The sequence below is a fragment of the Syngnathus acus genome, chromosome 13 (assembly GCF_901709675.1).
Source record: "Syngnathus acus chromosome 13, fSynAcu1.2, whole genome shotgun sequence".
Classification (NCBI taxonomy): domain Eukaryota; kingdom Metazoa; phylum Chordata; class Actinopteri; order Syngnathiformes; family Syngnathidae; genus Syngnathus; species Syngnathus acus.
Window position 1 is genome coordinate 16881980 of NC_051098.1, and position 26256 is coordinate 16908235.

Below are 26256 nucleotides of genomic sequence, written 5' to 3' on the forward strand. Positions count from 1 at the left end.
GACAGGGATATTTTGGGGGGGAGGAAGCATGTAACTGGCAAGAAAAAACAAAATGCCTTCATTTCTGTGGAAGTGGATGCAAGTTCATTCTGGGAGCAAACAACCAGGAGAAATCCCACAAGCGAAAAAGACAAAAGCCTTTTCGTTTGTCATGTGCTGATTCTCCTGGGAAACATTTGATTCAAATCAACATTTTGTGTGATCTGAAATGTTCCTGCGGGTTATGCGAGCCAGCCTTCTTCCCTGGCCTCCCTCAGTTTCTCCGACAGCGACGGACAGCTGAAATGAGCGTCAGCACGCTTAATTTACCAGCAAATACGCTGCTGAGTGACTGGCAAAAGCACGCGTAAAATGAAACCCCCAAACACACACACACAAAGCAAAATTGACAAGGGTTTTCGGAAGCGGTCCCGAGCACAACAGTGGCTTCACTGACCCAGGCCAAATGTCAAGCTTGCGTACGGGAGACGGACACGACACGACGGATGTGCTTTTTCACACTTCCTCAGGAAGCATTTGGGAATTTTCGGCGAGCTCCCGACTTGAAAGAAACGACGACAAAGGCTGTCGTGCAGAAGCGCTCATTTGGGAAGGCGCTAGCTTTCTCTGCTTTGTCCAGCTTCTCGCCACCAAATGCTCTTTGAGATTTTGCCAGTCAGAGCACGCTCACATTTGGTGATGCTTTTATTAAAAGTTCTCCAAAAAGAAGGGAACACATCACGTCGCACAGCAAAGTGACAAACCTGCAATAATAGTACAACAAACAGTGCAGAGACTGTTGCAGAGGCAAGGGTCGGCGGACCCGAGCGGAAGCTCTTTCGTTCCCATTTGGCGAAGCCAAACTCATCTCAGTCCTCCCGGAGGTACGCTTCGGGCACGTCGTCCTCGCCGTTCTCCGAGACGGCTGAGCGCCGAGCGTCGGCCTGGATTTCAAGGGCTTTGGCTTCCACCAGCTTCTTGTCGGCATCCCGGGAGAATTTGCGCGCCTCCTCGGCCTGGGAGCGAGCCAGCTCCACGTTGGTCCGCACGGTGATGGACGCGTGCTCGGCCCCTGCGAACCAACGCTCGGCAAAGTGACAAAAGTGCATCTGGGAAGAGTGCGCCAGCGTGCCCAGTCTTGAGCCAGGACTCGTTTGGAACTTGGACGGACGGGTATGTACTGAGTGAATGATCTAAGTCCACTGGATAGTTGCACTTTATTTCCTCTTTGATCCCGTTTTTATTTCCCACCCAAATAAAATATGAATATGCGGCGAATAAATGAGAGCAAATTGCCGTTCAAGTTAAGGAAAAGTACTATCTCGGGACATGTCAGCGACAAGGCTGACGGGATTGAACTGAGTGGAGTTTTTCCTAATCCTTTGGCGCCACCTGGTGGCAGCTTGGTGTTACGGCCCTGTAAAGAAGCGAATTCACGCCGTTGTGAATTCCAAAGCCTTTTTCAGCAGGTTGTCAGCGAGGCAAGCGTCTGCTTTTTCGCAGGAAACTTTGACGTGTGACGTCTGCTTTTTTGCAGGAAACTTTCACGTGTGACATCTCCTCCGTGCATTTGCCCACCTGAAGTGTACGCCGCCTCAGCTGCCGTTTCACACAAGCGGAGGGCGCCGCTCCACACCGCCTCGAAACGCTTGCACTCCTCTTGTCTGTCGCTGACCTGTCACGCACGGACGGACGGACGGACGGAAATACGTGACAACTAGCGCTGTGGCGCCGTACCGGCGGCCGTGACTCACCTTGGCTCGCTGGCCAATCATCACCTGCCAGATGTCTTCTTCCTCCGTTTGGCTCAGACTCCCCAGTGAGGCCAAGTAGCGTTTTTGGAGCGCTACCAGCGTGTGCACCGCCTGCACAGAAAAGAAAAAGGCCACCGTTGAGACTCGGTGCGGACCAAAGTCTTGCGGGTCACTTCAAAGTCACCTTTGAATACTCAGCGATGGCATCTATGAGGGCCAAAGTGCTCTGCGAGAGGAACGTGCTGGAACTGTCCGTCACCAGCGAGGCCGCTCGTCTGATCAGAGACTCGTGGGAGAGGTTGGGAATCTGCCGCGACACCAGAAACAAATCAAGTTTGAAACATTCCACGCAATTTGATGGGAGTCGACGAGAAGGAATCAACGTGAAAGTTGGCTCTTGACAGGGAACAGTTGGCTGGCGGAGATAGGTTTCCATTCGATTGTCGGAAAGCAACAATGGAAAACCTCCCTAGAAAGTGAGTTTCCCAGAAATCGAGCGCCCGCCCGCCCCGATGCCGGACGGCCAGGAAACGGCAAGTGGCGACGTGGTCAAAGCGCAGCCGTCGCGCTTACTTGAGTGAAGGGGACGGCGCACAGCCCACCACCTGCCGCCGCCATCGCCGCGCTCCTCCAGCTTGCCAAGGTGCCAACCGCTGTTTTGCCGTGCCTCCGCAGCACCTGAGCATTGCTCCTGCAAACAGCCACAATAGAATTAACAAATAAGATCAGCTGCAGCAGTCTTAGTCCTTTCCCACAGAGCATAAAGAACATACGCATGTTAGCATTGTTATATCGTCTGTTGACATGGGTTGCTGAAAGGGTACTTATGACGAGCACTGCATCAATGATCATTTTGTTTTGTTTTGCCTTGCGTTGAAGTGAGTTGACCTTTCTGAAATTCTTTGCCTGTCTTTATTGATGGCAACAGCTTGAAGCAAGCACTCGGGGCTTCTCTGGAGAATTGTACACTATACGAAAAAAACAATTCAGCATACACAGGTGGCAAAATGAGCAGGTTCAATGAATTCTGATTGTAATAATTGCGTTGCTCCTAAGTTTAAGGTGGGACTTCATGTGACAGTATTCATTTGTTGCTCCAGCTCAGTGGACTAGTGGTAGAGTGTCCACCCTGAGACTGGAAGGTTGTGGGTTCAAACCCCGGCCGACTATAAAAATGGGTCCCTGCTTGGCACTCAGCATTAAGGGTTGGACATTAGATCACCAAATGATTCCCGGGCGCAGCGGCTCCCTTCGGGGATGGCTTAAATGCAGAGACAAATTTCACCACACCCAGATGTGTGTGTGTGTGTGACAATCATTGGGTCTTTCCCTCTTTACCTTCGCCATACGTACGTTACACGTGCCAATATTTCCATGAGCTCCATTTCGGCTCAATCAACACAGTCAAGGTTTTCAAAAACGGCTCGTTGACAACTCGCATTTCGATGTTTCATTATGTTGCCGTTTATGGAGCTAGCACCTATTCTATTGCGTCATCGCAGGTGCATTCCAACGTCTTGAGGTTTCCTTTCCGGTCGAAGCTCATCAAAATCTCTCTTCTTTGTACAAACATGGCGTTATATCTACGAGTGGTGTCCTTCGTACATTCGGGCGAAATGTTGAATGAAATTCCTAGGAAACAGGACGTACCGGAGCAAACGGAAGAAGGCTGCTCCCCGCCCGAGCGCGGCCATGTTGGTCCGGCCTCAGTCAACGTCTCTATCCGGCTTCGTCACTTCCGGCTTGAAGCTCCACTCTCCTGGCATCAGATGGCAGGCCGGCCGGACGGCCGGCCGACCGGCCCCAAAACGGACGTGTTTACTTTCGCATCAAGTTTGGAAAAGGCGTTTTTGTTTTCCGAGTGGCTGACTGAAAAGTGAATTAAAATGTAACCCGTGACAAAACCAAGGGCTACCTGGCCTTAAGTTCATTTGGAAAAGAGAATAAAAAAAAAAGGTCGTATGACATCATGACTATGTCGTGGGCAAACAACAACTTATGAATAATAAATGCTGCTGCTAATTAGTTTCATTGGACTTGATCATCAACACCCAGGACAATGTCGCCGGACGGCGTCCTTGGATACAAAAACACATGATGACACTTGAAAACAACAACCGTTTTAGTGTAGCTGCATAATTGCATCCCGTGATGGCCAACATGTTGCACAACAACGTTTTTCCCAAACACTTTGAATAATGAATGAATGTCTTTCCATTTAATGAGTGTCACAGGGACTGTTTGATCTTGGGAGATGAGTGACATGGACAAAATGACTTAAGAGCGTCGTCCTGTCCTGCTTGTTGAAGTGCTGCCCCAGGAGACGCCACGTGGGCAAATTCTTCAAACAAACAGATGGACCTGCTAACTAAATGCCATCCAACCAAGTGGGGGTCCCAAACATTGTTGGCCTCTTTGGACTGGCATCCAAGAAGAATCCACTCCAAAAGTCAAACGGGAATCCGGTTGCGTCGACCAAAATGACAGCAATTTTATCGAAGAGACTTTTTGTCTCGATTGGCATGTCGACCGAGTTTCACGATGCTCAGTGAAGCTGGCTTTTGGGGCTGAACGGTATACGCGGTTACAGCTTGGGTAGTCATCGGAAAAAATGTCTTCTTTCTTTGGACCCGTGCAGTGGGGCTCCATATTATATCTTGGTCTTGTTTATGTGTTGGTGGTTTGTCTTCCACATTTCTCCATTTGCCTTACCATCATCATGTCTTTCCTCAACTGAAGATCAAAAGTTTGTCGGTCACTATGGGAAGGGGCAGTAACACGCGCGCGCTCACACACACACACACACACACACACACACACACACACACACACACACACACTCACACACACACAGACTGAGGGAATGGCTACGCCCCCGGGTCACCATGGTTGCCGCGGCGGCGTGCATTTATTGGTGATGACGGATGGGACAAGGGGCTACAAATTGGGCTGCCCTCCCTGCAAAGCACGCAGCACCGCTGGCGACGTTGCTGGCGACTCGGCTGGCCACTTTGCCGGCGACTTTGCCCGTCCGTTCCCAAATTGTTTCTGCTTTGTCGAATGGCCGGCAACAGCAGCTCGCTGGTGGGGAGCGGTGACCTTCAAGCCAGGTCTGACTTCAACACCATCGTAAACTTTGTCCAAGTTCTGATCGCCGTCTTCCTCGCCGTCAACGTCTTCCAGCTGGTGGCTTTGTTCTCCAAGGAGCAGTTCACGTCGTCCACGCGCTACATCCTGTTCGGCAACATGCTGCTCAACGACTGCTGGTTCCTGCTGGTGAGCAACCTGCTGCTCCTCTTCTACTTCTTTGGCGTGGCCACCGATCTGTGGCTGTGCATGCTCATCTACTTCTTCCTGGCCATCTCCAACATGGCCACGGCGTGCACCTTGACCGCCATGACCCTGGAGCGCTACGTGGCCGTGTGCGTGCCCCTGCGGCACGCCGACCTGTGCTCCGGCCGGCGAGTCCTGGGCGCCGTGGCGCTCATCGGCGCCGTGAGCTCCGTACCTTGCGCGGTGTTCTTCGCGGCCATCCTCCCGTCGGTGATCCGCAGCGACTTTACGGAGGAGCTCAGGTGCACCATTCAAACGCTAGAAGCGTACCCGTGGCACAACTATCTGAGGTCGGCCATGTTTTTCCTGTACTTCATGGCCATGGCCGGCGTCATCGTCTTCTGCTACGTGCGCATCATGAAGGCGGCCTACGCGGCGTCGGCCGGGGACCGGGCGGCGTCCCGGAAAGGTCTGGGCACGGTGAGCCTTCACGCCTTTCAGCTGTTCCTGTGCCTTTTGTACCTGCTGATCCCCATGGCGGAGAAGGCCATCGAGGGCCAGAATGACGCCTTGTTCCGATACATCCGCACCTTCAACTACGTGGTGTTGATTCTCGCCCCGCGCTGCCTGAGCCCTTTGGTCTACGGCCTCAGGGATGAGATGTTCTTTAAGGTGCTCAAGTCGTACGTGCTCTGCAGGCGTGCGAGGCAGGAAAGGCGGCTTGTAAGTTGTTGCCGCAGGCGCCGCTGTTCATGGCTTTCCAAGACGTAAAAGGGAACGATCGTACGCAAGTCACCTTTTGTTCGTATCTTCAGAAAAGACGAAAAGCTGCTCATCAAATCCAAAGTGCAACATTTGAATAGACTTGTCTGAGCCCGTCTGGTTTCATGCCTGCACTATTCTGATTGTGTGTCCATGCTCTCAATGTTGCCTCATGTCTTGTGTGTAGTTACAGAATAAAATCAGAATCAGCACCATCTTGTTCTTCTTCTTCGGCATTCTTTTCAAATGGTCTCTGTTGGTCGATGCCTTTTGTGCAATTCAAATGAAAAGGCCATGTGTTGAAAACACATTTTATTTCTCATTTCCAGATGAGTGTTAACAACACAATGCAATCGATCAAATAAAAGATTAAAGATTAAAGTCCCAATGATCGTCACACACACACCTGGGTGTGGTGAAATTTGTCCTCTGCATTGAACCCATCCCCGTGTGATTTTAATCCATCCCCTGGGGGAGAGGGGAGCAGTGAGCAGCAGCGGTGCCGCCGGGCTCGGGAATCAGTTGGTGATCTAACCCCCCAATTCCAACCCTTAATGCTGAGTGCCAAGCAGGGAGGCAATGGCTCCCATTTTTATAGTCTTTGGTATGACCCGGCCGGCCGGGGTTTGAACCCACAACCTTCCAGTCTCAGGGAGGACACTCTACCACTAGGCCACTGAGCTGGTCAAAGCACTTATCATTATGATAAAGACATCAAACTTTGACAAATGTGCGCTTGCAACACAAGGTGAGCCATCACTTGACTGTAATCATACAATAAAAGTGAGAGTTGCCATTATAAATAAAAGCAAGACAAACTGGACTCAAAGCAAATGCGCTCCACTGCCCCCTCAAATAATATCACAATGTTATGTCAAGAAATGAGCACAAAGAGGAAGTTTCACGACCTGGACCGTCAATTTGCTCCCAATCGATCGATCGATCAATCAATCAATCAATCAATCAATCAATCAATCAATCAATCAATCAAGCAAGCAAGCAATCGATCAATCAAATAAATAAGCTTTCATAACCAGGAATGACTTCCGTGGACACAAAAAGTAATTTGTTTGTCAAAGTGCCGTAAGTCACTTCAACGGAGCTCCTATGACACCAAAGCGGTGGTGCCAAAGCACCATTTTTGTCTCATCTGCTTGATTGAGCACACTTGTTTCTTGACATGCCGGGATGCCGCTAGGTGGCGTCTAAACAAAACTCCTCAAGTTCCCTCAGAATGTTACAAATGATTGACAATGTCCCCTTCAGTCTTCTCTCAGGTAGGCCTCGTGTATCTCCAGCTCGTCAGCATCCTCCAGGGAGGAGGCGTACTCGGCCATCCTCTGGATCTCGTCCACTTTGGTCTCGGCCAGCTTCTTGTCCGCCGCCGCCGCCGCCTCGCGGGCTCGCTGGGTGTGCGAGCGCGCCAGCTGCACGTTGGCCGTCAAGATGACGGAGGCCTGCTCCGACCCTGAGGACGACAGGTGACAACCGGCGTCAGGCTCGGTCGGCACACCGACGGCGTCTCGTGCGCGCCGCGCCGCCCGCCTCGCCGTCACTCACCGGACGCGCTCGCTGCCTCCGCCGTCATTTGGCACAAGTCGACGGCCTTGATCCAGGTGCTCTCGAAGCGTTTGCATTGGTCCAGATGCTGGCTGACCTGTCACAGACGCCATTCAAAGGTCAGACAAGGCGCAGGGCCGTGTGTCGCCCGTGCCCGCCTCTTATAACGCAGCGTGCGGAGACAATTTGGCGGTCCGATCCAACGCGTTTGCCACGTGCTTCATTGTAACTTGAGCAATCAGCGAGATCCTGCGCGCTCAAAATGGGCGATGGAGAGTTCAAGTGACCTGCGCCTTCTGTTGAGAGATGGCCCGCTGAAGCGCGTCCTCGTCGGCCGGGCTGACTTTCCCGAGCGAGATCAGGAAACGTCTTTGCAGGGCGATGCGCGTGTGCACGGCCTGAAAAACAAAAACCCCGTGAAACTTGACAGCAGAATAGTGTCTGTCACAAAAGTGTGACGCCTCTCATGATGTTGGCATTACAAAGGAAGACATTTGGCTTTATCGTCCTCAAACGACAAGTTATTCGGAAAGGGTCCGAATGGCTTGTGTCACGCGCGCGCGCGCTCGCTCGCTCGCTCACCTCAGCGTAGCCGTGGAGGGCGTCGACCAGCGCGAAGGTGCTCTGCGACAGGAGCGTGCCGGTGCCGTCGGCGACCAGCGACGTCGCCCTTCCGATCAGGGCGGCGTGCGTCAGCTGCTCCGCTTGCTGCCGGCCGGGACCAGTGCATTGTTAGCCCCTTCATCAAATCTTTTTCCAAAATGCCTAATTGCGTTCATATTTGGAAGCGAGCAAGGTGAGTTCCGCACTCCCTTTTGTGTGCTGCGTGCTCACGATGGAGACGTCTTCACTACCGTTCTAAGAGAGGGCCGACCGAGTAAGACGCACCTGCAAGGACGAAGCGGCGTCGAGGTGGCTCCTGCTCGAAAGCGCCGCCGCGCTTGTGCTTGCGCACACTTGCTGGGCCAGCAAACTGGGCTTTGCTGACGACTCTCTGCTGCTCAAGACGACGCCCGCCGTGCTGCACGACAAAAAGGGAGGGATTGACTCACTTTCTTTTGTTTTGAAGGCAAAAAAGGGAACAGCTGAAGAAAGAAGACATGTTTCCTTCCTCAAGTTGAATGGCACACATAACCGAGTATTAGATGAAAGTAATGTAAGTAGAATTCATCTGTTTTTTTTTAATATTGGGCCTAGTGTTTTGAGCCCCACACACCACCCGATCTTTTAAAAACGAAATATGGAACGTATTAAACCTATTTTTTTTTTAAATGTTCTTTTTTTTCAATTGTCACTTTGAATTCCCATTTGAAAAGATGATCGAGCAAAAAGGTACCTGAGCAATCGTGCGCTTGCTGCCTCTCTCCTGCTGCGAAGGTCTCGTCGCGAGGCCAAAAGTCGTCCGCCGGTCCGGACGGAACGTGTCGAACGTGAACACACGGCTTGCATTTTGCTCTCTTTTTCTGTCGCTTTCCGAGCCGCAGTTTGCTGCCGCCGCTATTTATGCAGCGGTGGGGCTGCGTCACATTGCGTAATAAAAGTCATTGATCTGTTGACTCTGCCCGCTGATGCGCTCGTTTCGCCTTATCTCGCCCTCCCTCCCTCCCTCCCTCCCTCCCTCCCCCCCCCCAGAAAAACAGGCCACCAAGGCTAGGTACGTGCATCTTGCAGAGTCTGATGCTGCGTGCCATCACATAATCGTCTAGTTGATCTTTGGACGTGGTGAAGCAGCATGCGGTTCGTCCGCACATAGTATTCCAACCATTTGAACATTTGCTATCCTCATGATGGTGTTTTGCATATACGTGGGTGCAATACGTACTGTTTTGCAAAGTCAGAAGGCCTTGAAAACTACACGCTGCACTTGGCGTCACAAATGGGATCTGATGATTGACCGGGCGGGCCCCGGCGCAAAACAACAAAAACAATGGCTCTTGGTTTCCTTGGCAGAAATGATTGCAGCCTTCATCGTTGGTAGCAGAAGCGGGAACAACTACAGTGCGCCGCCTTGTTTCATCCTGCGCATTTGACAACAGCTGTAACTATGACAAAAATGGACAAGACTTTCTATTTCTGAGGAGTGTTTTGTACCATGCAATGGAACACCAGGCCACAACAAGTGGTGCTGGGAGTGGATGCCAAGAAGGCCACTTTTCACCAGAGCACAAGCCTTGCTGTGTCGTCGCGTTGATTGAAGTCACGTTAAACCTAGCAAGCGGACGTCAGAAATGATTTCAGCGTGCACAATCGTTCAAAGGTGCGTGTCTGTGCCCTCGTTGTAAAAGGACGTGCTTCCATCTGCAAATCAAACACAGGAGACGGTTTGCTAGGCTGCATTTCGCTGTCCGGCCAAAAATCCAGTGTGTTGGCCGATTGGTAAAAGACTGGGCCATCCGCTCTGTGTTTGCTCTGTGAGTTTGTTTTGGACGCGGAGTCCTGCCGTGACGCAGAACTTGCGTAAATAAAAGAGGCCAGCGATGATTGCCCCCCACCCACCCCAGAGACCATCCCCCACCCAGCGCCACCAGAGTCAACGTGTTCGGTAAACAACGGGAGAACTGGATGTTACTCAATGCTGTGACGTTAATGATCAGCTTGTCCGATAATTACTAACTGAAGCCAAACCTCATCGGGAGACCTTAGGAGAGAGACAAACAACTGCAAATCATAACTGCCATCAAGTTCAAGGAAAAATCGAAACTTGTCGTTCTATCTATCTATCTATCTATCTATCTATCTATCTATCTATCTATCTATCTATCTATCTATCTATCTATCTATCTATCTATCTATCTATCTATCTATCTATCTATCTATCTATCTATCTATCTGTCTATCTGTCTGTCTGTCTGTCTGTCTGTCTGTCTGCCTGCCTGCCTGCCTGCCTGCCTGCCTGCCTGCCTGCCTACCTACCTACCTACCTACCTACCTACCTATCTATCTATCTATCTATCTATCTATCTATCTATCTATCTATCTATCTACTACTACTACTACTACCACTACCACTACCACTACCACTACCACTACTACTACTACTAATAATAATAATTCCGTTTCATTCAAATGATCTTGTTGAATTTTCTTGTGGAAAGGCAACAACATAACTTGGATATGCAGGCAAAAAAACATAGCGTCAACAACTTCAACATGAAACGCGATACAAAATGTCTGCGTGCCACTACCCGTAGTAAACTACATTTCCCGTCATGCCCTGGCGAGTGGCAACGGGGGCGTGACTCGAGTCGAGCGCAACACAGTCAACGGTTGAGCGCGGGACCGTTTGTCTGCGTGCGCTCTTGGAGAGTGTTTCATCACTTTCAACGGCTTAAATATGCTTACGGACGTCGGTATCGACTCGTCGACCACGTTCGCACGTCATATTCCCGGATTGGCGTCATGAAAAGCCGAAAACAGGGCTCGGTCAAAGCCGCCGGGCTCACGAAGCCGAAAGGTAAAACTTGTTGTTAGCCGGCCGGCTAGCTTGCTAAATTGGCAAGAGGCTGTCGGCCCGGCTGGTGGCCACTATGTCATATTTTTTTGAAATCAATAATACGTTTTCAAATTTGGCTTTTCGTCGTTGTTGTCGGAATGATAACAATACTCCAAAGGCAACAGTTTAGGCTTCTGTTTTAGGATGATACTCATCATGTCCTCCTCCTCCTCCTGTCTTTTTGGTTTTATCCTGTTAAGTTTTCCACCACCAGGTTTCAACTTACAGAGGGCCTTATTAAAGCAGAAATGACGTCTCCACCAAGTCATGATTGACACACAAAACCGCACTAACAAATGCTCCCATCACTTGGAAGATGGGAGAAAGAAAATGTTACACGGAGAATCAATGATGTGGCACAGGGTCTCAAGTCGTAGCACCCTTCGCTCTCACACTACGCCAGGAGAGCTGCTCTTCTGCCTCTATTCGAAATGTTTCTCGTCCAGCAACCGCTGAGAAGCTGATCATTTGAATGAGGTGGGAAACCCCTAAAGCAGGCAGGACAGCGGCTCTCGGCGACCAGTGTGGCGGAAAAGGCTACCGCCGGGCACACTGAACTAAACACATCCACCGTTCTCGTCGTATCTGACCGTGAACGGCCGTGTCTTTTGCAGCCCTGTGCGATGTGCCGGCCTCCACCAGCCTGCCCCCCCTCGTGGAAGGAGAGCTGCGCGGCTTCCTGCGCGTGACCGTGAGCCGTCTGCGCTGGAGCGTGGCCAGGCCCCCGCCGGTGACGCGGGTGCGTCTGCGCTGGTGGGGGGAGTCGTCGGACGGCACGCTCTTCATCCCCCGGGATGACGCGTCTCCCTCGCACGGGAGCGTCAAAACCACGGCGCGCTTCCCCGTGCGCTGCGGCACCAAGCAGCTCACCTCCTACCTGGCAGGTAAACGGTGGCAGGCAGGAAGTGCTTGCGTCAAGAGATTTGGAAGCGATCCATGACCTGACTTGTGGCTTGCGACAGATATGGGCAACTTGGTGCTGGAAGTGTTGAGCGAGCAAGATTGTCTTCCCGTCGCACACGCTCGAGTGCCGGACATCTCTCGCCTCTCCCAGTCGCAGCCCATCACCGGATTTTACGCCCTGGTGTCACCCGCCTCCAAGAAGCTCGGCCAGTGTGAGGTGGGACCATGACCACTTGATTGGTGTATAACAAACCAACAAAGTTGGAGGAAATGTCCACCGGGGTATTTCCGACTTAATTCTGTCTTGTCTTAATTTGCAAATAACGAGACAAGAGGTTCGACAGCAGTAATTCACTTATGTGTCGATTTGAGTTTGATGAATAAAAGCCTTGCGAAGGTGCCGTAAAGCCTCGGCGGCCACGTCGCTGGCGGTCTCCGTTGAGGATTTGGGCAAAGCTCAATGCCGCCTCCCTGCGCCTGCAGGTTTCGCTCCAATTGGAGCCTGTGGCCGGAGCGTGCCGCAAGCGCAAATCCGGCACCGATTTAAGCAGCAACGTTCCTCACGTGGCCACCCTTGACAAGGCTCCGCCTCCCGCCACCGACAAATCATACGTGAGCAGCGGTGGAAACGCGTTCAGGTTTGTCAAGGAGCGTTTTCACGTCGGCACCTGGAAAAAACAAAGACGCTTCTGCAATTTCTGTTTTCAGAGGGAAAGATGGCCCGCAGACGCATCGAGATGAGACCGTGGAGAACTTCAAGTTGCAAGCAAACGGTCAAAAAGAGGACGCTCGGCCGAGAAATGACATCCTGTCAGGTGGGTCGCAAAAAAGACGAGATTGACTCGTCTGTGACATTTTCAACAAGTTCGACGAGGAGCATTGTGGCCACGCTTCTGATAATGCGATTGCATTTTCAGCTTTCCCAGAAGAGAAGCCCATTTTCTTGAAAAAGTGCAGCATCCGTGTTTTGCTTTCAGTGCGGCTTGAGTGGTCTTATTTGCTAGCGGTCCAACTAACCTACCCCGTTGTCTTGTCTTGGCCTCAGTCATTTTGGAGCGTGGCAGCAAACTTCGGGACGCTATGCTTGTGTCAGCGTTGAAAAGCGACATGGACGCTGCCCCGGTTCTCAAAGACCTCCAACTGCCTCTGCAGAGGGACAACGCCAGAGCGCCTTCCATGTGAGTGGCATTATGGAATGACTCTTTGCCGGAGGATCGCACTTATATTAAATGAGCAAGCATCATCGTAGACGTGCTGGAGTTACCTGTGGGCCGCAGCACCCTTTGCGTTGCCTGCTACGAGTAGACCCTTCATGGCTCTTCGAATGTTTTCAGCCCCTCCGAAGTGGTCCTTGAAAAGATCCCGCACGCCCAGGCCGACGACGAGGTCGGAGACCGCCGCCGCCGCCTCGCTTCTTCGCCTGACCTGGACCTCAGAGCTGTGGATCTCCTCCTCGGCAGGTGCGTGCCTTTACTGTACGGGTGCTTTGAATGGGCTCAGGCTGGCCTTGCAAAGTTAACGGGAAGTAATAAAGCGGCAATTTACCAAGTCAAAGGAACTTGTAGATCCTCCACTGAAATAGCTCAAGTGGAACATGATGCCAGCTCAGTGGCCTAGTGGTAGAGTGTCCGCCCTGAGACTGGAAGGTTGTGGGTTCAAACCTCGGCCGGGTCATACCAAAGACTATAAAAATGGGACCCATTGCCTCCCTGCTTGGCACTCAGCATTAAGGGTTGGAATTGGGGGGTTAGATCACCAACTGATTCCCGAGCGCGGCACCGCTGCTGCTCACTGCTCCCCTCTCCCCCAGGGGATGGATTAAAATCACACGGGGATGGGTTAAATGCAGAGGACAAATTTCACCACACCCAGGTGTGTGTGTGACGATCATTGGGACTTTAATCTTTAATCTTTAATAAAGGTGTCACGTTGCTCCCTGTCCTCTGCTCAGGTCGAAGACTCCGCCTCCGTGGCAGGGCGAGGGCTCCTTCCCCGACACTCTGTCCATTCACAGCAGCGCGAGCGGAGACAGCGAGCTTGGCGACCCGCAGTACGATCACAGCTTGCTGGAAAATCTCTTCTACAAAACCCCCGTCGGTAGTCGACAAGTGTGTCAAAATGACGGACGGACGGACGGCCCAGTTTAGTCTTGAAAAGAGGCTTTCTTGTGATGCAGATGTCAGATTTGAGAGCAGACGAGGCAGCTGCCGACGGCCAAGGGCAGACCGAGAGTCTGTCGGCGACAGCCAAACAGTTGAGGCCGCCTGCGTCCACGACGGGCGACGAGTAAGGCTCCTCCTTCCTGGCTGCCAGCCCGCGCGGGTCGGATGTGTCTGAGGCAGCGGATGTGTCTGAGGCAAACAAAAATGTGTCTTGTTGGAACCTTTGTCCAGCGTCGCCGCGGAGCTTCGAGGTGCCTCGACGGATATCGGCACTCCTCTGAGTCAGGAGCGGCTGACCTTTCTGAGTTTCATGCGACTGGTCAAAGTGACCGTCTGCTCGCTGAGCGTGCCGGCGTGCTGCGCCAGCCCCCCGACCGAGAAGCCCCCGAGCAAATCTCCTTTGCTGTTACGTCGAAAGAAGTGGTGGGTGGGGTGACGTCTGCACCGTGATGCGCTTTACTTGATTCTTGTTCAAGCGTAGGTCGCGCTCAAGAATGATGCCAACCCTCTTTTTGGCAGCACCTACTTTGTGGAGTATAGCTTCCCCAAGACTTCCTCCTCGGGTCGACACGGCCGAAGCGCGGTGCCAGGGGTGGAGGTGACCAGAGCCGCTTCCAGTAACGTCACAGAAGGAGGTGCAGCCCACAGCATGCTCGCTCGCTCGCTCGCTCGTGTACTTTTTGTTTGTTGCTTTTGGCGCTGGCTGGACATCTGACATGATTCTCTTTGTGCGTTTCAAAGTGGTGAGCTTCAATCAGCTCTCTGTGTTTCCCGTCCGCTTCAGCAAAACCACGGTGGAAGTCTGGTGGTCAACCGAGCTCCTTTTTCGAATTTACGTCCGAAAAAATGACCAAAAGAAAGTGAGTGCACGATGACGATAAAACGAATTCCCCATTTTGATCATATACAATAAAATAAAGTACGATGTGTATGATGTGAAATGAAACACATCGGAAGGGGAAAAACCCTACACATTTAGGATATGTTGAAAACGCTTCCTATTCTTGCAAATGAAATGCTCCGAATAGCAAGGCATGATTGGATGAGTAGTTTTGACCCGAGCGGCTGTTGTCGCCGCAGGCCGTCGTCATGGGAGAGGCCTCTCATCCGCTGCGATGTCTGCTGCAGAGCCAACGGCTCAGCCAGTCGCTGGCGCTGCCGGTGCGCACCGTGGACGGCGCTCTGCGACAACTCTGTCTTCTCAAGGTAAAGGAAAAGAGGCTGGAAACTTGACACTCTTACCCCGGTAGTCATTGGCTTGAAAGAATAAAGTCACATTCTGAGTCACTTAGCATTTTTCAACAAACAAAGTCGTCATCTTATGCAATCTATTTTTCGTCAAGAAAGTCCAATATTCTTCTTCACAACTCGTGTTTGTGAAGAAAGAATTGTTGAGCGGGAACGGGGCCTTTTCCCCAGGTGCTGCTCGAACTTTCGACCAGCAACAGAGACTCTGAAATGTGTGAGAAAAGAGAGGATTCGTCCACTCGCTCCACACAGAGTCCACCTCGGGAGTCCTCGCAATGCCTCGAGTTTTGCTCGGAGGAGCCGGCCGCTCGCTCTTCGGAAGACTCGGCCCCGAACGTTCCTCCCGGTCGACGCTCGGCGGTCACCCTTCCCCGCGCGCGCTGCGCGGAGGAAGCGCCCGAGGTCCTGCTGCACACGCTGCTGATGGTGCCGGACGGCAAGAACTTCACCGGTGGGCCGGCGCAGGCCGTCAACGTGTATTTGAACTGCAAGATGTTCTGGTGTGACGAGGTGGCCAGGTCTGTGGTCAGCTGGGGACGCGCCAACCCTTCTTTTAACTTTGTCCAGGTAGGTGGGATGTGATGGAAAGCATGAAAATGAATGTCCCAAAAATAAACACCATGCCACGTCCGCAAGTCAACATTTGCCCTTTGCTGCCTGAAGGTAACTCCCGTGGCTTTGACGGCGCACTTACTGGAGCGGATGAGGAACAACGTGATGGTGATCGAAGTTTGGCAGAAGACGGGCGGCTCCGGCCACGAGGGACTCCTCGGTCTCGTGAAGCTGCCTCTACACCAGTTCTACATGTCCTTCAGGCACGTTCGGCATCTCTCTGCTCTCGGCCGGTGCTTTTTGCTCCGAGAGCTGGCTTCTGTGAATTTCTTTGAACGTTCATTTGGCGACATGCTCGGTCTCTCCACTTGTGTTTTTCCCGCGCAGGGATCCAAAGATCGCCCAGCTTCTTCTGCAGGCGCAGTACCCCGTTTTAGGGGTGGACTGCTACATGCCGGTGGTGGACGTGTTCTCGGGTGGCTGCCGAGGCAGCCTCCGGGTCACGCTGGCCATGGGCCTCTGCGAGCAGGTGCTCGCCCTGCAGCGCGCCAGAGACGAAGAGGGCGAGACGCCGGGCCGCCCGCCCCTCAGACCCCTTGGCCTGCTCGAGCACCAGCCCGGCCTGCCCGCTAAGGTTTCTACCGCTTTGGTGCTTTTCATCCCGCGTAATGAATGCTTATCCGTATTTTGCTCGTGTTTGTCCACCACACGCAGGCGGCAGGCTACTTCCGGGCGGGGGACTCGAGCGCTGCCTCTCTCGCCTCACGGGCACGAGCGATGACCGAGCACGTGTTCACGATCAGAGTGGAAAAGGTGACGGGCCTGACTGCCCTGCAGTCGACGGTGTGGGGGGAGGCCGACTGTTACGTCCAGTACGCCTTCCCCTGCCAGGAAGGCGCCGATGTAGACGCCGCGCTCCACGAGTACAGTAAGCAACTTTGCGACATACAACGTTGGCGCACTGCTTTTTACTCACGTCCACACATTTCACGTTGACAGACACGGACCTGAAGCCTTTTCGCACCACCACCACCTTGTGCGTGCCCGACCCAGTGTTGGGCCACACGGAGACGCACGCCCTCTTGGCTCCTGAAGGCGTTCCCGTTCAGAAGCTCCTGCTCAGCTCTCTTTCCAGCCAGGGTCTGAGCGGCGGCGGGGGTGTCCATTTTGAAGTGCGGTGCAGGTTTGTAGCCGTCGCTCAGCAACGCTCGGAGGGAACGGCGACAGCCTTTGATTCCCTTCCGTTCCCGCAGATACTATTATCCCAATGTGCGAGAGCAGCTGGTGGCCAAAGGGATTTTGCCCTTGTCCAAGCTGTGCGCCATGGTCACCATGCAGGGACAGCAACCTTCCGCCGAGGCCCGGATGTTCTCCATAGCCCTGCTCCCCACAGCGGACGACTTGGCGGCACATCAGCCTGTACCCTCTGGTCTGCACTTTCAACTTGTGATCTCAAACTAGAGCAAAAACAGAGCCTCATCTTTCCATGAACAAATCCCAAGCATAGCAGCTGTTGCTTTTGCCAGAGTTCATGACGTCACAACTTCATTTGTCAATTTGTGGCTCACCCATTGTGCTATTGCTGGCTCCCAGTTGCGTGTTTGGCCATTCCCAGTCCAACTTTGTATCTATCCTTCGCGTGTGTTTGTTTTGTCAGGCCTCCTGGACGTGTGCGTTCGCTACAACTACCGGCCTGCGAGAGCGGACGCGCCCGCCGCCAGAGGAGCCGCCTCCTGTCCTGTGACCCTCGTGCTTCGAGTGCACAGAGCGTGCGGTTTGCAGGCAGCGGCCAGGTACGCCGGCCGGCCCATTTTCCCGCAGCTCCGTTGGCCGGCCGCTCACGCACGCCCTATCCGGTTCGCCCGGCCGGCTCTCTCGGTCTGCGCAGAGCCGTAGCCCAGCACGACGAAAGGTACGACTACTTTGCCAGCGTGGGCGTCAACTCCTACGTGAGCGTCCGCTTGTCCTTCTTGCCCGACCACGAGCCCACGTGCACCCGCGTGGCCGCCAGGACCTTCTACCCCGAGTTTGAGCACCTGGCCGAGGTGCGCTGCCACGTGCTGGTCCCCAAGAGCGGCGGTGAAACCTGCAGCCTGGCCGAGCAGCTGGCCGAAGCTTGGGCCGTCTTCGCCGTCTGGAATAAAGACAGCCGCCGAGGTTGGTTCAATCTGTAATGTGGTGTTGCCCAACCTATTGTGAGCCGAGGTGTGGACTTTACATGGCAAAGACCTTAGGGCACGCCACCAAACCCAAAAGATATATTCATTTGCAAGTTTCAGCCCTGCTCCTGCTTGACAAGTATGAACACTGGCCAATGATGGCCGCAAATGGAGCTGCAGCGTGAATGTTGCCATAGCCTCTTTTTGTGCGCAGGTGCGACTTGCAGGCCTCCAGATGTGATGTTGGGCACAGTGAAAATCCAGCTGGTGGACCTCCTGCGGAAAACCACAGGTGTGCTGCTCTGCGCTCGATGGGAAAGACGCCACAATTGAGTTCCATTGATTAATTGACTGAGTGAAGGGTCGAAATAACATTCATCACAAATCAAGTCTTGGCGTGCCGTCGTGCTTTCTGTGACCCATCCAGAACGGGTCAAAGAGCCGCTTTTGGGTCCCGACCTTCCAGTTGCGAATCATTCCTTGATGCTCACCAGCAAAAATGATTTGTACTCACATGTACAGCATTCCTCCAAAAATCGGAGACTCATTTCATGGCGGTTGCGTCCACGTCCAGGTATTTCCGGCTGGTTCGGCATCTCCGCTGCCCGGGAATCTCCTCAAAGTCAGCACGCGTCGGTCGGCGGCTTGGAGATCTCCATCGGCTTCGCCCACCACTCGGAGCGGGAGCGGCTCATTCGCGTGGCTCGGGATTTGGGCTGGGATCCCACCCGGGCTCAGGTGGACTCTGACGAGCTGGGCGCCTGGGAGCTGAGCGCCAGGAAGTTATCCCTGACCTTGTCCGTACCCAGAGCCTGGGTACCGCTCCGCTGCCTGCTCCTGCCGGGCCACGACTCCCTGCAGCGCTCCACCTACTGTTACCTCCGTTACAAGTTCTACGAGCACGAGGCCTTCTGCTCGCACATGAAGCACCCGTGCGCCGGCGAGGCGACCGAGGGCGACCGGGCCACCGTGACCTTCCAGGGGAGTCGCACGCTGGAGCTGATGAGCTCGCAGCCGCTCTTGTGGTACCTTCGAGAGGAGAGGCTGGAGGTCCAGGTGTGGGTGGCTTTCCAGAAGGACAAAGGCCAGAGGCCCCGAGACACGGACCGCCTGCTGGGCTCCGCCTTTGTCGATCTGTCCTCGCTCGCCAAGGCTCACGGGCACAAGTTGACTCTCAGTGGTATGAAATAGGCAGCCATTTGATTGATGCGGCACTGTCACAAACATCTTTACAAAGTGCAGCGTGCAAGAATGATAACAAGAACAATTGTCTGACATTCGTTTCTGCTCGGTAGGCGTGTATCCGCTGTTCAGGCGCTCGGCGGCAGACCTGCAGGGCGCCGCGCTGCGGGTGCACATCAGCCTGACCGCCGACGGTCACTTTCCGACGGCGGAAGACCCCCCGGCGGACTCCGACAGCCAGGAAGAAACCTTAGTCGAGGAGCCGGCAGCGCCGCCGCCGCCAACGGTGTCGCCAACGGTGTCGCCAACGGTGCCGCCAACGGCACCGCCGCCGCCAACGGCACCGCCAACGGCACCGCCAACGGCACTGCCGCCGCCGCCTCAACCGACGCAAAGCCAAACCACCCAAGATGACGCCTCGTCGCGCGCGGCCCAAGTGATGAGTGACGACTTGTCGTTCCCGGTCACGCTTGCCGTGCACGGGGCCAAGAACCTCAGTCTAAATGGTGAGCATGTCAAATCGCGCTTGGCAGGGTAAACCCTCAACCTGATCCAAGTTTGAGTTCAAAACTTCATTTGAAATTTCAGCTGCAATACTCGCTCACTGCGCTCACCCTATTCCTGAGGTCGCTCACTAGGCAACGCCCCTTTTGAACTACAAAACTATGAATAGACTCGCGCTGGCTGAGTGCCGTGTCATCACCATTTCAACGCAACGCGCTCAACACGTGAGTAAGAACTTGCCTCTCCCTGCTTTTCTGCTAGGCGAGAGCGGCGAAGGGACGCTACGCTGCTACGTCTCGTACGTCGTCGCCGACTCGGCGGCACCCGTATCCACGGCCGTGGCGGCCCAAACCGACCGGCCCGTGTGGGACCACCAACACGACTGCCGGTGGGTGCCGTTTCCCCGGAAAGGATGGCGCAAATCTCCGCAGCGGGCCGCTTGACGATGCCTTTGCTTTGAATTCATCAGGCTGTCCAAGCGGCTCCTCCTCGACCCTCAACAGAGCTTGGTGTTCAAAGTGTGGCACAAAGGCGGCGCCGAAGCGGAGCGGGCCATCGGTTTCGCCTCTGTCGACCTGACCCCGTTGCTGTGCGGCCTGCGCTCGCTGTGCGGCTGGTACAACGTCACCGACTTCAGCGGCCATTGCCGCGGCCAGCTCAAAGTGAGCGTCCGGCCGCTGGAATGGGTGCAGGACCTCCGAGGGCAGAGGAAAGCGGACGCCGAGGTACGCGAGACAATTGTCCTGTCTTTGGAGGAACACCTCGCTGCATTTCTCAACTGATAGAAAGTGTAGAGCTATGTATATTTGTCAAGAGAAGGCGCACTTGCTTCAGTCGGGCATTTGGAAACAAATGCCTCGATGAACAGAAGTTCCGCGGTTTGAGTCCCGTGTGTTGCGCTCGCAGCCTTCGTCGCAGTCGGTGCCTCGCACTTACCGGACCAGCGCCACCTACAGCAGCTTCCCTTCCCACATCAGTCGATACCCCGAGCAGCACATCTCCTCACCCGAGCACGTGGACGCCGTCTTTCCCCAAAGGTAGGCGTCGCCGCCTTTTGATCGTTTACGTCGCAGCGCTTTATGATTTCATCAATGATGGCACACACTCAAGACAAAATGTGCACTTTTTGCCATCCCTCCACCAGCTCCAGCTCGGCGCCCAGTGAGAGCGAGCGCCACCACGAGCACATGCAAAAGGTGCGTCTTCATCATCGGAGCCTTCAAGAGCAGGCCGGCCTTCACTCGGGCAGCGGCGATGAGCTCACCCGCTCCAGCTCTCTGCTCTTCTCCACAATCAGGTAGCCCGGCAAGCCAACGCTTCCCCCTCCGTGGAGGGGAAACAAAATATTGCGCCCTCCCTGGTATATCTTCTGCATATATCTCCCTTCGCCCAAGCAGGTCCCGCTGCCGCTCATTTTTAAAGTTCCCCACACATTGCCGTCGCACAAAGGATATATCGCGTGGCCCGGCTCCTCACCCGTTTTTTTCCCCTCCCAAAGCGGTGAAGTTAAACCAAGCATCTCAACACGCAGGAAGATTATGAGCGAGCAAGACAACGTCCAGAGATATTTCAGCAGCAAGATTGCGCCGCCCGCCTTCCCGACGGCCTCGGAGCCAGACGAGCGGGAGTCCGACGAGGGTGACGCGCCGCGGCTTCTCGTCACGTCCCGACGCGATGGTGAGCCGGCGGATCTGCGTCGTTGAATTTCTTTCCAAACTCAAATCACGTGTGTGCTTTTCAATTGAAGGTCAAAGCCAAGAAGCCATTTGCTCCGTCCTCCATAGTAGGTCAGCCAAAGAGCAGCACGCAGACGCGAGCTCCAGCCCACGCGCCGCTTCCTCCCGCCTGCCGTCGTTTCCGGCATCTCAGTCTGAGGAAACGGAGAGCGAGGAAGCGGAAACCACCGACGGCGATGGGGAATGTCCATCACGGTGCAGCAGCAGCGACGAGGAGGAGGATTACGAGGAAGTGGTGGTGGAGCCCAGGCGTTTGAATGAGCTGCCCATTTCCACCCATAAGACCGCTTTGCAGAATAGCGTCACGTCACACCCGGACCAGAGTCGGACCAAATCCGGCGGGGGACAAGAAGCCGTCGCTCGTGACCGCCCCCCCGACAGCATGGACGAGTCATCGGAGGACGCCTCGATCTCTCCGAGCGAGGACGACGCGGTGGGCGCACCGCCCAAACAAGTGTATCCTTCATTGCTAGATTTCTACCTCCAGCAAACAAGCTCTCGGGGCAAGTGGGATGCCATCAGGTGTTTCTTCTTTGACTCTTGGCGCCCAAAGCTCGCTTCCCAACTTTTTCCTGCCCTCTCAGCAGCTGGAGGCCTCGCTGAGAGTGGTACGCTTGGCGCCCTCCTTCTCCAATTCATCCGGCGACACAGTGAGTACGACTGATTGTTCATTCTTGGGCCAGGCACCGAAAGCTTTTGACACAAACGTGAAAGCCGAGGCAAGGCCATAGATTTGCGCCACTTTGATCTTGAACAGCAGGCGGGATGGAGATCACGCATCTTTGTCTCTCACACACACACCGCGAATCAATAATCATTAGGTAAGAAGCATGCATCCATCCGTCTGTCAGCCTTTGTGGCTGCGTTCCCTAATACAAGCTGTCGAATAAAATCATAATCAGCACGTGCGTTTTGAGTCTGCAGCGTTGTCAAAGCGGTTGTGAAAGTCATCTCTGCCAGAAAGCCATTACGCCGGCGGGTCCAGAATGTGTTCTCTTGCTTTCTCTTCTTTCCTTCTCTCTCTCTCTCTGTCTTTCCTTCTTTTCCTCTGAGCGGGGTGCCGTAGTGCATCTTAATTCAACGCTCAGGTGCTTTTGTTTTTCACCTTCATTTCAATTGGAATATGGTTTTATGGTTATTGTTGCTGAAGCTGCTTTTTCTTGCGCCCGGCTTCTCGTCGACAGGAGCGCGGTCCGACTCCGCCTCAAATTCCTCGCAGGGGTCCTCGGCACTGTCCCGACATGTCGCCCACTTCCAGGAAGAGGCAGACGGAACGGTTTGCCCGAATCTGCGCCGCTCGCTTGGACGACGACGATGACGACGACTAGCACGTGTCGCAAGATTGTGTGCGTGTGTTTTTATGTATAGAAATGGCAGCTTGGGCGGGCTGCTATAAAGTAAGTGTCATACTTTGTATTTTTGGAAATAAATATGAATTTAAGAAATTTGCTGTCGTCACTACAAGGGACTCGTGACGCTCGGAAGGCAAGGCGGAACAAAGGCAAATAGTTGCACACTACATGCATGCAGGCGTGTCTGCCGCACAAGCACGCACGCGCACGCACACGCACGCCATTGACTGAGCGGCCCGCCGCCTCTGCCGCTTTTGTCTTTTGGCAACCGCACAAGGCGCCAGACCTGCACCCGGCCGGCCGGCTGGCCGGCTCTCCAAGGACCTCCCTGCAGACGCTAGTCTGCGACTAGTTTGGCCGTGGCTCGCCTGCTTTTGTGCTTCACACGGGGATGGGTTAAATGCAGAGGACAAATTTCACCACACCCAGATGTGTGTGTGACGATCATTGGGACTTTAACGACACATCGGTCCTCAGCCGGTCCTTTTCTTTTTCCAACATGGTCGCCGCGGGAGGTTCGGCCGACTCGGCGGCCATCAAGATCGTTTCGGCCGGGTTGGCCGGCTGCGTGGCCGACCTGGTCACCTTCCCGCTGGACACGGCCAAAGTCAGACTGCAGGTGAGCCCTAACCGCTTTGGGTTTGTTTGCACATTCACTTGAAGGCTCATCAAAAGGTTTGGTCGTCGCAAAGATTTAGGGAAGCTTTCCTAAAGTCCACGCTTTGAAATTTCAGAAGACAATTGCACTTTTCAAAGGTTGAATGAAGGCAACTGGACCCTTGTTTGTTGAAGGCGGTTGTTAAGATTGTTCATTGATTTCTTTAACCTGTTTATGTAGAAGCTGCAACGTATGGGCATCACACTCCTCGCTGCGCCTGGCCTCGCCGCGCTGCATAAAACACCTTTGCAGTTGGCCTCTGGGGCTTTGGTCTGCGAGGCCAAATCGTTTTTTTCTGAGGCTTGTGCAATGCACGTTTGAATCCTCTTGGCAAAACCTGCACATTTGGTCCCAGGTTTGTCTGAATTGGATTTGATTGATCTAAGCTCTATTTTTCCACGTAAGGCAACTGTCAGTAGACAGACAGCAGCGTCAATCGAGCAAGAGCAAATAAAAGAAAAACACTTTTTGCACGACTATGGCAACTACACTCGCATTGACAGCATTGAGTGAGAATCGAACCCGCTCCGCCGTCATCTGAGTCAAGTGATTTTGCAAGCAAATAAATGGGAGCCTGGTACTTGACATTGTGAGGGCTTTGGTTTTTGGGCTTTGAAATTTGACGGCTCCACATAAGTGCCCATGCGTTAACCGGGCCGATCGATGTGCGTGTGGTGGCAGATCCAGTTGTCAGATTTCGACCCCGTCTTTAGATTCAAGGCGAGTCGGAGCCCTTGGTGAGAGGCCAGAGGGCCACGTACAGAGGCGTGATGGGCACCATCTTCACCATCGTGAGGAGCGAGGGGCCCCGGGGCCTCTACAGCGGACTGGTGGCCGGCCTGCACAGACAGATGAGCTTCGCCTCGGTGCGAGTGGGCCTCTATGACACCATGAAGGGCTTCTACAGCGGAGGCTCAGAGAGTAAGAGACTCAAACAAAAAAGGCTGCACTGAAAAACACTTTGACAGTGTTTGATAGAGTGAATAATAATAATTCATTCAATTTATATAGCGCTTTTCAATGACCCAAAGACGCTTTACAGGGAATAAAAAGGGTGGGGACGTCTGGGAGTGGGGGAGGGGAACAATAGGATATAGTTAATAACAGGACATCGGTCAGCAGTGCGAAGGAGATGGATGGAGGGGCGGGAGCGGAGGTTGTTGAGGTTGGCAGTACGGGAGGTGGGGGTGACGGCTTAGGGTTGGTAGTCCAAAAAGAGGAGATGGGTGAGCCATCAGGGAAGTGCCGGTCCAGATGTAGCGGCGGCGGCAAAGGATCCCAGCCTCGTGCGGAAGCAGCAGTGGACCAGGTGGTGAGGCCGGTCGACCTCGACTGCACCCGCTCGAACGGCGGGCCCCAACGCACCGCGGCGGCACACAGCAGAGCCACGGTTGGCGAGCCCGCAGGGAGTGGAGCCCGTCCCCCGAGGACGCCGGACGGAAGGCCAGAGAGCCGCTCGCACATTGCTGACATTGTTTTGAAGCGCACCTTAAAACAGGGAAAGCAACAAGATACTCACTCAGAGGGTATGTTCATTTCAAGGTCAAATTCAAATGGTAGGTTCCGGCTCACCTGTGACCCAAATCAGGACAAGCAGCTAGAATGGGAAAGTACACAGAATGAATGGGCAACCTTTGAGTTGCTCTCATTCCCGACCGCCGCTTTCACAGGCGCCAGCATCGCGGCCCGGTTGCTGGCGGGCGCCACCACGGGCGCCATGGCGGTGGCGGCGGCCCAGCCCACCGACGTGGTCAAAGTCCGCTTCCAGGCGCAGGTACGCCTGCCCCAGGGCGGCTCGGCCACCAGGTACGGCGGCACCTTGGACGCCTACAGGACCATCGCCAGGGACGAGGGGCTCCGAGGTCTCTGGAAAGGTAAAGGTGGTTCGGGACGCGACAGCGCACCCGTGCGGGCTTCCAGACAAAGAATCAGCCATGAACGTCAGACATCCTTTTCATCGTGCGCAGGTTGTCTGCCAAACATCGCCCGCAACGCCATTGTGAATTGCTGCGAGATGGTCACCTATGACATCATCAAGGAGCGCATCCTGCAGTACAAGCTGATGACAGGCAAGTAGAAGGTCACCAGAGAAACAGTTGCGCTCCCAAGCTCATCCCAAGACCCTCGTGCGCGCCATCTGCCCCCTACCCCCCCACCTCTCCCCAGACAACATGCCGTGCCACTTCACGGCGGCCTTCGCCGCCGGCTTCTGCACCACGGTGGTGGCGTCCCCGGTGGACGTGATCAAAACGCGCTACATGAACTCGTTTCCGGGCCAGTACGGCGGTGCCGTCAACTGTGCCTTCACCATGCTGCTCAGAGAGGGGGCCTCCGCCTTCTATAAAGGGTACGTAGTCATGCGCTGGCCGCCGCATACTGTCGAGCCGTCAAGCGCGATCCAGCCTCGCGCCGCTGCTGACCCATTGGCACGATTGATCCTGTATTTGCCATAGGTGGGCTTGCAAAAGCAATTTTGTAAACCACTGCGGACAGCCACCGAAGGATAGGCGCCGACCGAGTCTCGACTTGTCACGCTGCGACGTTTCAATGTTTCAACAAAAAATTCGATCCAACAATCGCGTCTTCTTATTCATCGAAAAGAAATGTATATTTTTATTTTGTGAGGTGTGGCAGAATAGACAAAAATGACCCTTTTTTTTCTGTTTCAGATTCACGGCCTCCTTCCTCCGCTTGGGCTTGTGGAACATCGTTATGTTCATGAGTTACGAGCAAATTAAAAGAGGTGCGGCGAAATTGCACAAGTCCCTGGAGGCTTCGTTCTAACCTGTCTGGTGGGCCGTGGCCCTGTATTTTGAAACGACAACACGGCTCCTGTACGGCTGGAGCACGGAACGGCCAAGGGAAAGCCTTGGGCTGGGACTCCGCCAGGACAAATTGTGCATCATATTCATGTCATTATTCAAATTGTCTTCATCCTTTTAAAATATTTGAACCGTCTGATTTGAAAAGGAGTGATGT

At 54.0% G+C, this 26256-nt stretch overlaps 5 protein-coding genes across 10 annotated transcripts; 3 read left to right on the top strand and 2 right to left on the bottom strand.

The window, feature by feature from the left end:
- Positions 1 to 666: 666 nt before the first annotated feature.
- On the bottom strand, positions 667 to 3492 carry LOC119132634 (diablo homolog, mitochondrial-like). The gene is made up of 6 exons (XM_037268061.1): positions 3384 to 3492; positions 2307 to 2424; positions 1918 to 2040; positions 1734 to 1844; positions 1558 to 1654; positions 667 to 1051 (listed from the first exon to the last, which is right to left on the bottom strand). Exons 1-6 carry the CDS (start codon positions 3425 to 3427, stop codon positions 849 to 851), a joined length of 696 nt encoding a protein of 231 aa, XP_037123956.1. The 5' UTR covers positions 3428 to 3492; the 3' UTR covers positions 667 to 848.
- A 1181-nt stretch (positions 3493 to 4673) lies between these two features.
- LOC119132629 (odorant receptor 131-2-like) lies at positions 4674 to 5970 on the top strand. Its single transcript, XM_037268053.1, has one exon. The coding sequence runs from the start codon at positions 4794 to 4796 to the stop codon at positions 5775 to 5777; it is 984 nt and encodes a 327-aa protein (XP_037123948.1). The 5' UTR covers positions 4674 to 4793; the 3' UTR covers positions 5778 to 5970.
- Positions 5971 to 6750: 780 nt separating this feature from the next.
- On the bottom strand, positions 6751 to 8825 carry LOC119132631 (diablo homolog, mitochondrial-like). Its single transcript, XM_037268056.1, has 6 exons — positions 8665 to 8825; positions 8217 to 8349; positions 7911 to 8036; positions 7616 to 7726; positions 7329 to 7425; positions 6751 to 7236 (listed from the first exon to the last, which is right to left on the bottom strand). Exons 1-6 carry the CDS (start codon positions 8775 to 8777, stop codon positions 7031 to 7033), a joined length of 786 nt encoding a protein of 261 aa, XP_037123951.1. The 5' UTR covers positions 8778 to 8825; the 3' UTR covers positions 6751 to 7030.
- Positions 8826 to 10566: 1741 nt separating this feature from the next.
- c2cd3 (C2 domain containing 3 centriole elongation regulator) lies at positions 10567 to 22968 on the top strand. Of its 6 annotated transcripts, none has more exons than XM_037268044.1 (34): positions 10567 to 10782; positions 11436 to 11705; positions 11784 to 11941; positions 12208 to 12362; positions 12433 to 12539; positions 12770 to 12902; positions 13059 to 13184; positions 13676 to 13817; positions 13901 to 14010; positions 14118 to 14309; positions 14406 to 14521; positions 14628 to 14746; positions 14967 to 15092; positions 15306 to 15701; positions 15798 to 15949; positions 16074 to 16320; positions 16401 to 16614; positions 16686 to 16869; positions 16940 to 17115; positions 17344 to 17479; positions 17575 to 17843; positions 18060 to 18137; positions 18420 to 19025; positions 19141 to 19533; positions 19793 to 19919; positions 20001 to 20256; positions 20438 to 20568; positions 20682 to 20828; positions 21030 to 21208; positions 21273 to 21723; positions 21821 to 21917; positions 22452 to 22543; positions 22636 to 22671; positions 22888 to 22968. In XM_037268044.1, exons 1-33 carry the CDS (start codon positions 10728 to 10730, stop codon positions 22661 to 22663), a joined length of 6168 nt encoding a protein of 2055 aa, XP_037123939.1. In that variant the 5' UTR covers positions 10567 to 10727; the 3' UTR covers positions 22664 to 22671; positions 22888 to 22968. The 6 variants fall into 6 exon arrangements, with proteins under 6 accessions (XP_037123939.1, XP_037123940.1, XP_037123936.1 ...); XM_037268045.1 differs by lacking the exon at positions 22888 to 22968 and adding an exon at positions 22733 to 22769 and having other exon boundaries at positions 22636 to 22664; XM_037268041.1 differs by having other exon boundaries at positions 22452 to 22671; positions 22888 to 22962.
- Positions 22880 to 26096, top strand: LOC119132630 (mitochondrial uncoupling protein 2-like). The gene is made up of 7 exons (XM_037268055.1): positions 22880 to 22999; positions 23075 to 23238; positions 23991 to 24198; positions 24948 to 25151; positions 25245 to 25346; positions 25444 to 25624; positions 25947 to 26096. The coding sequence occupies exons 2-7, from the start codon at positions 23119 to 23121 to the stop codon at positions 26059 to 26061; spliced, it is 930 nt and encodes a 309-aa protein (XP_037123950.1). The 5' UTR covers positions 22880 to 22999; positions 23075 to 23118; the 3' UTR covers positions 26062 to 26096.
- Positions 26097 to 26256: the final 160 nt, after the last annotated feature.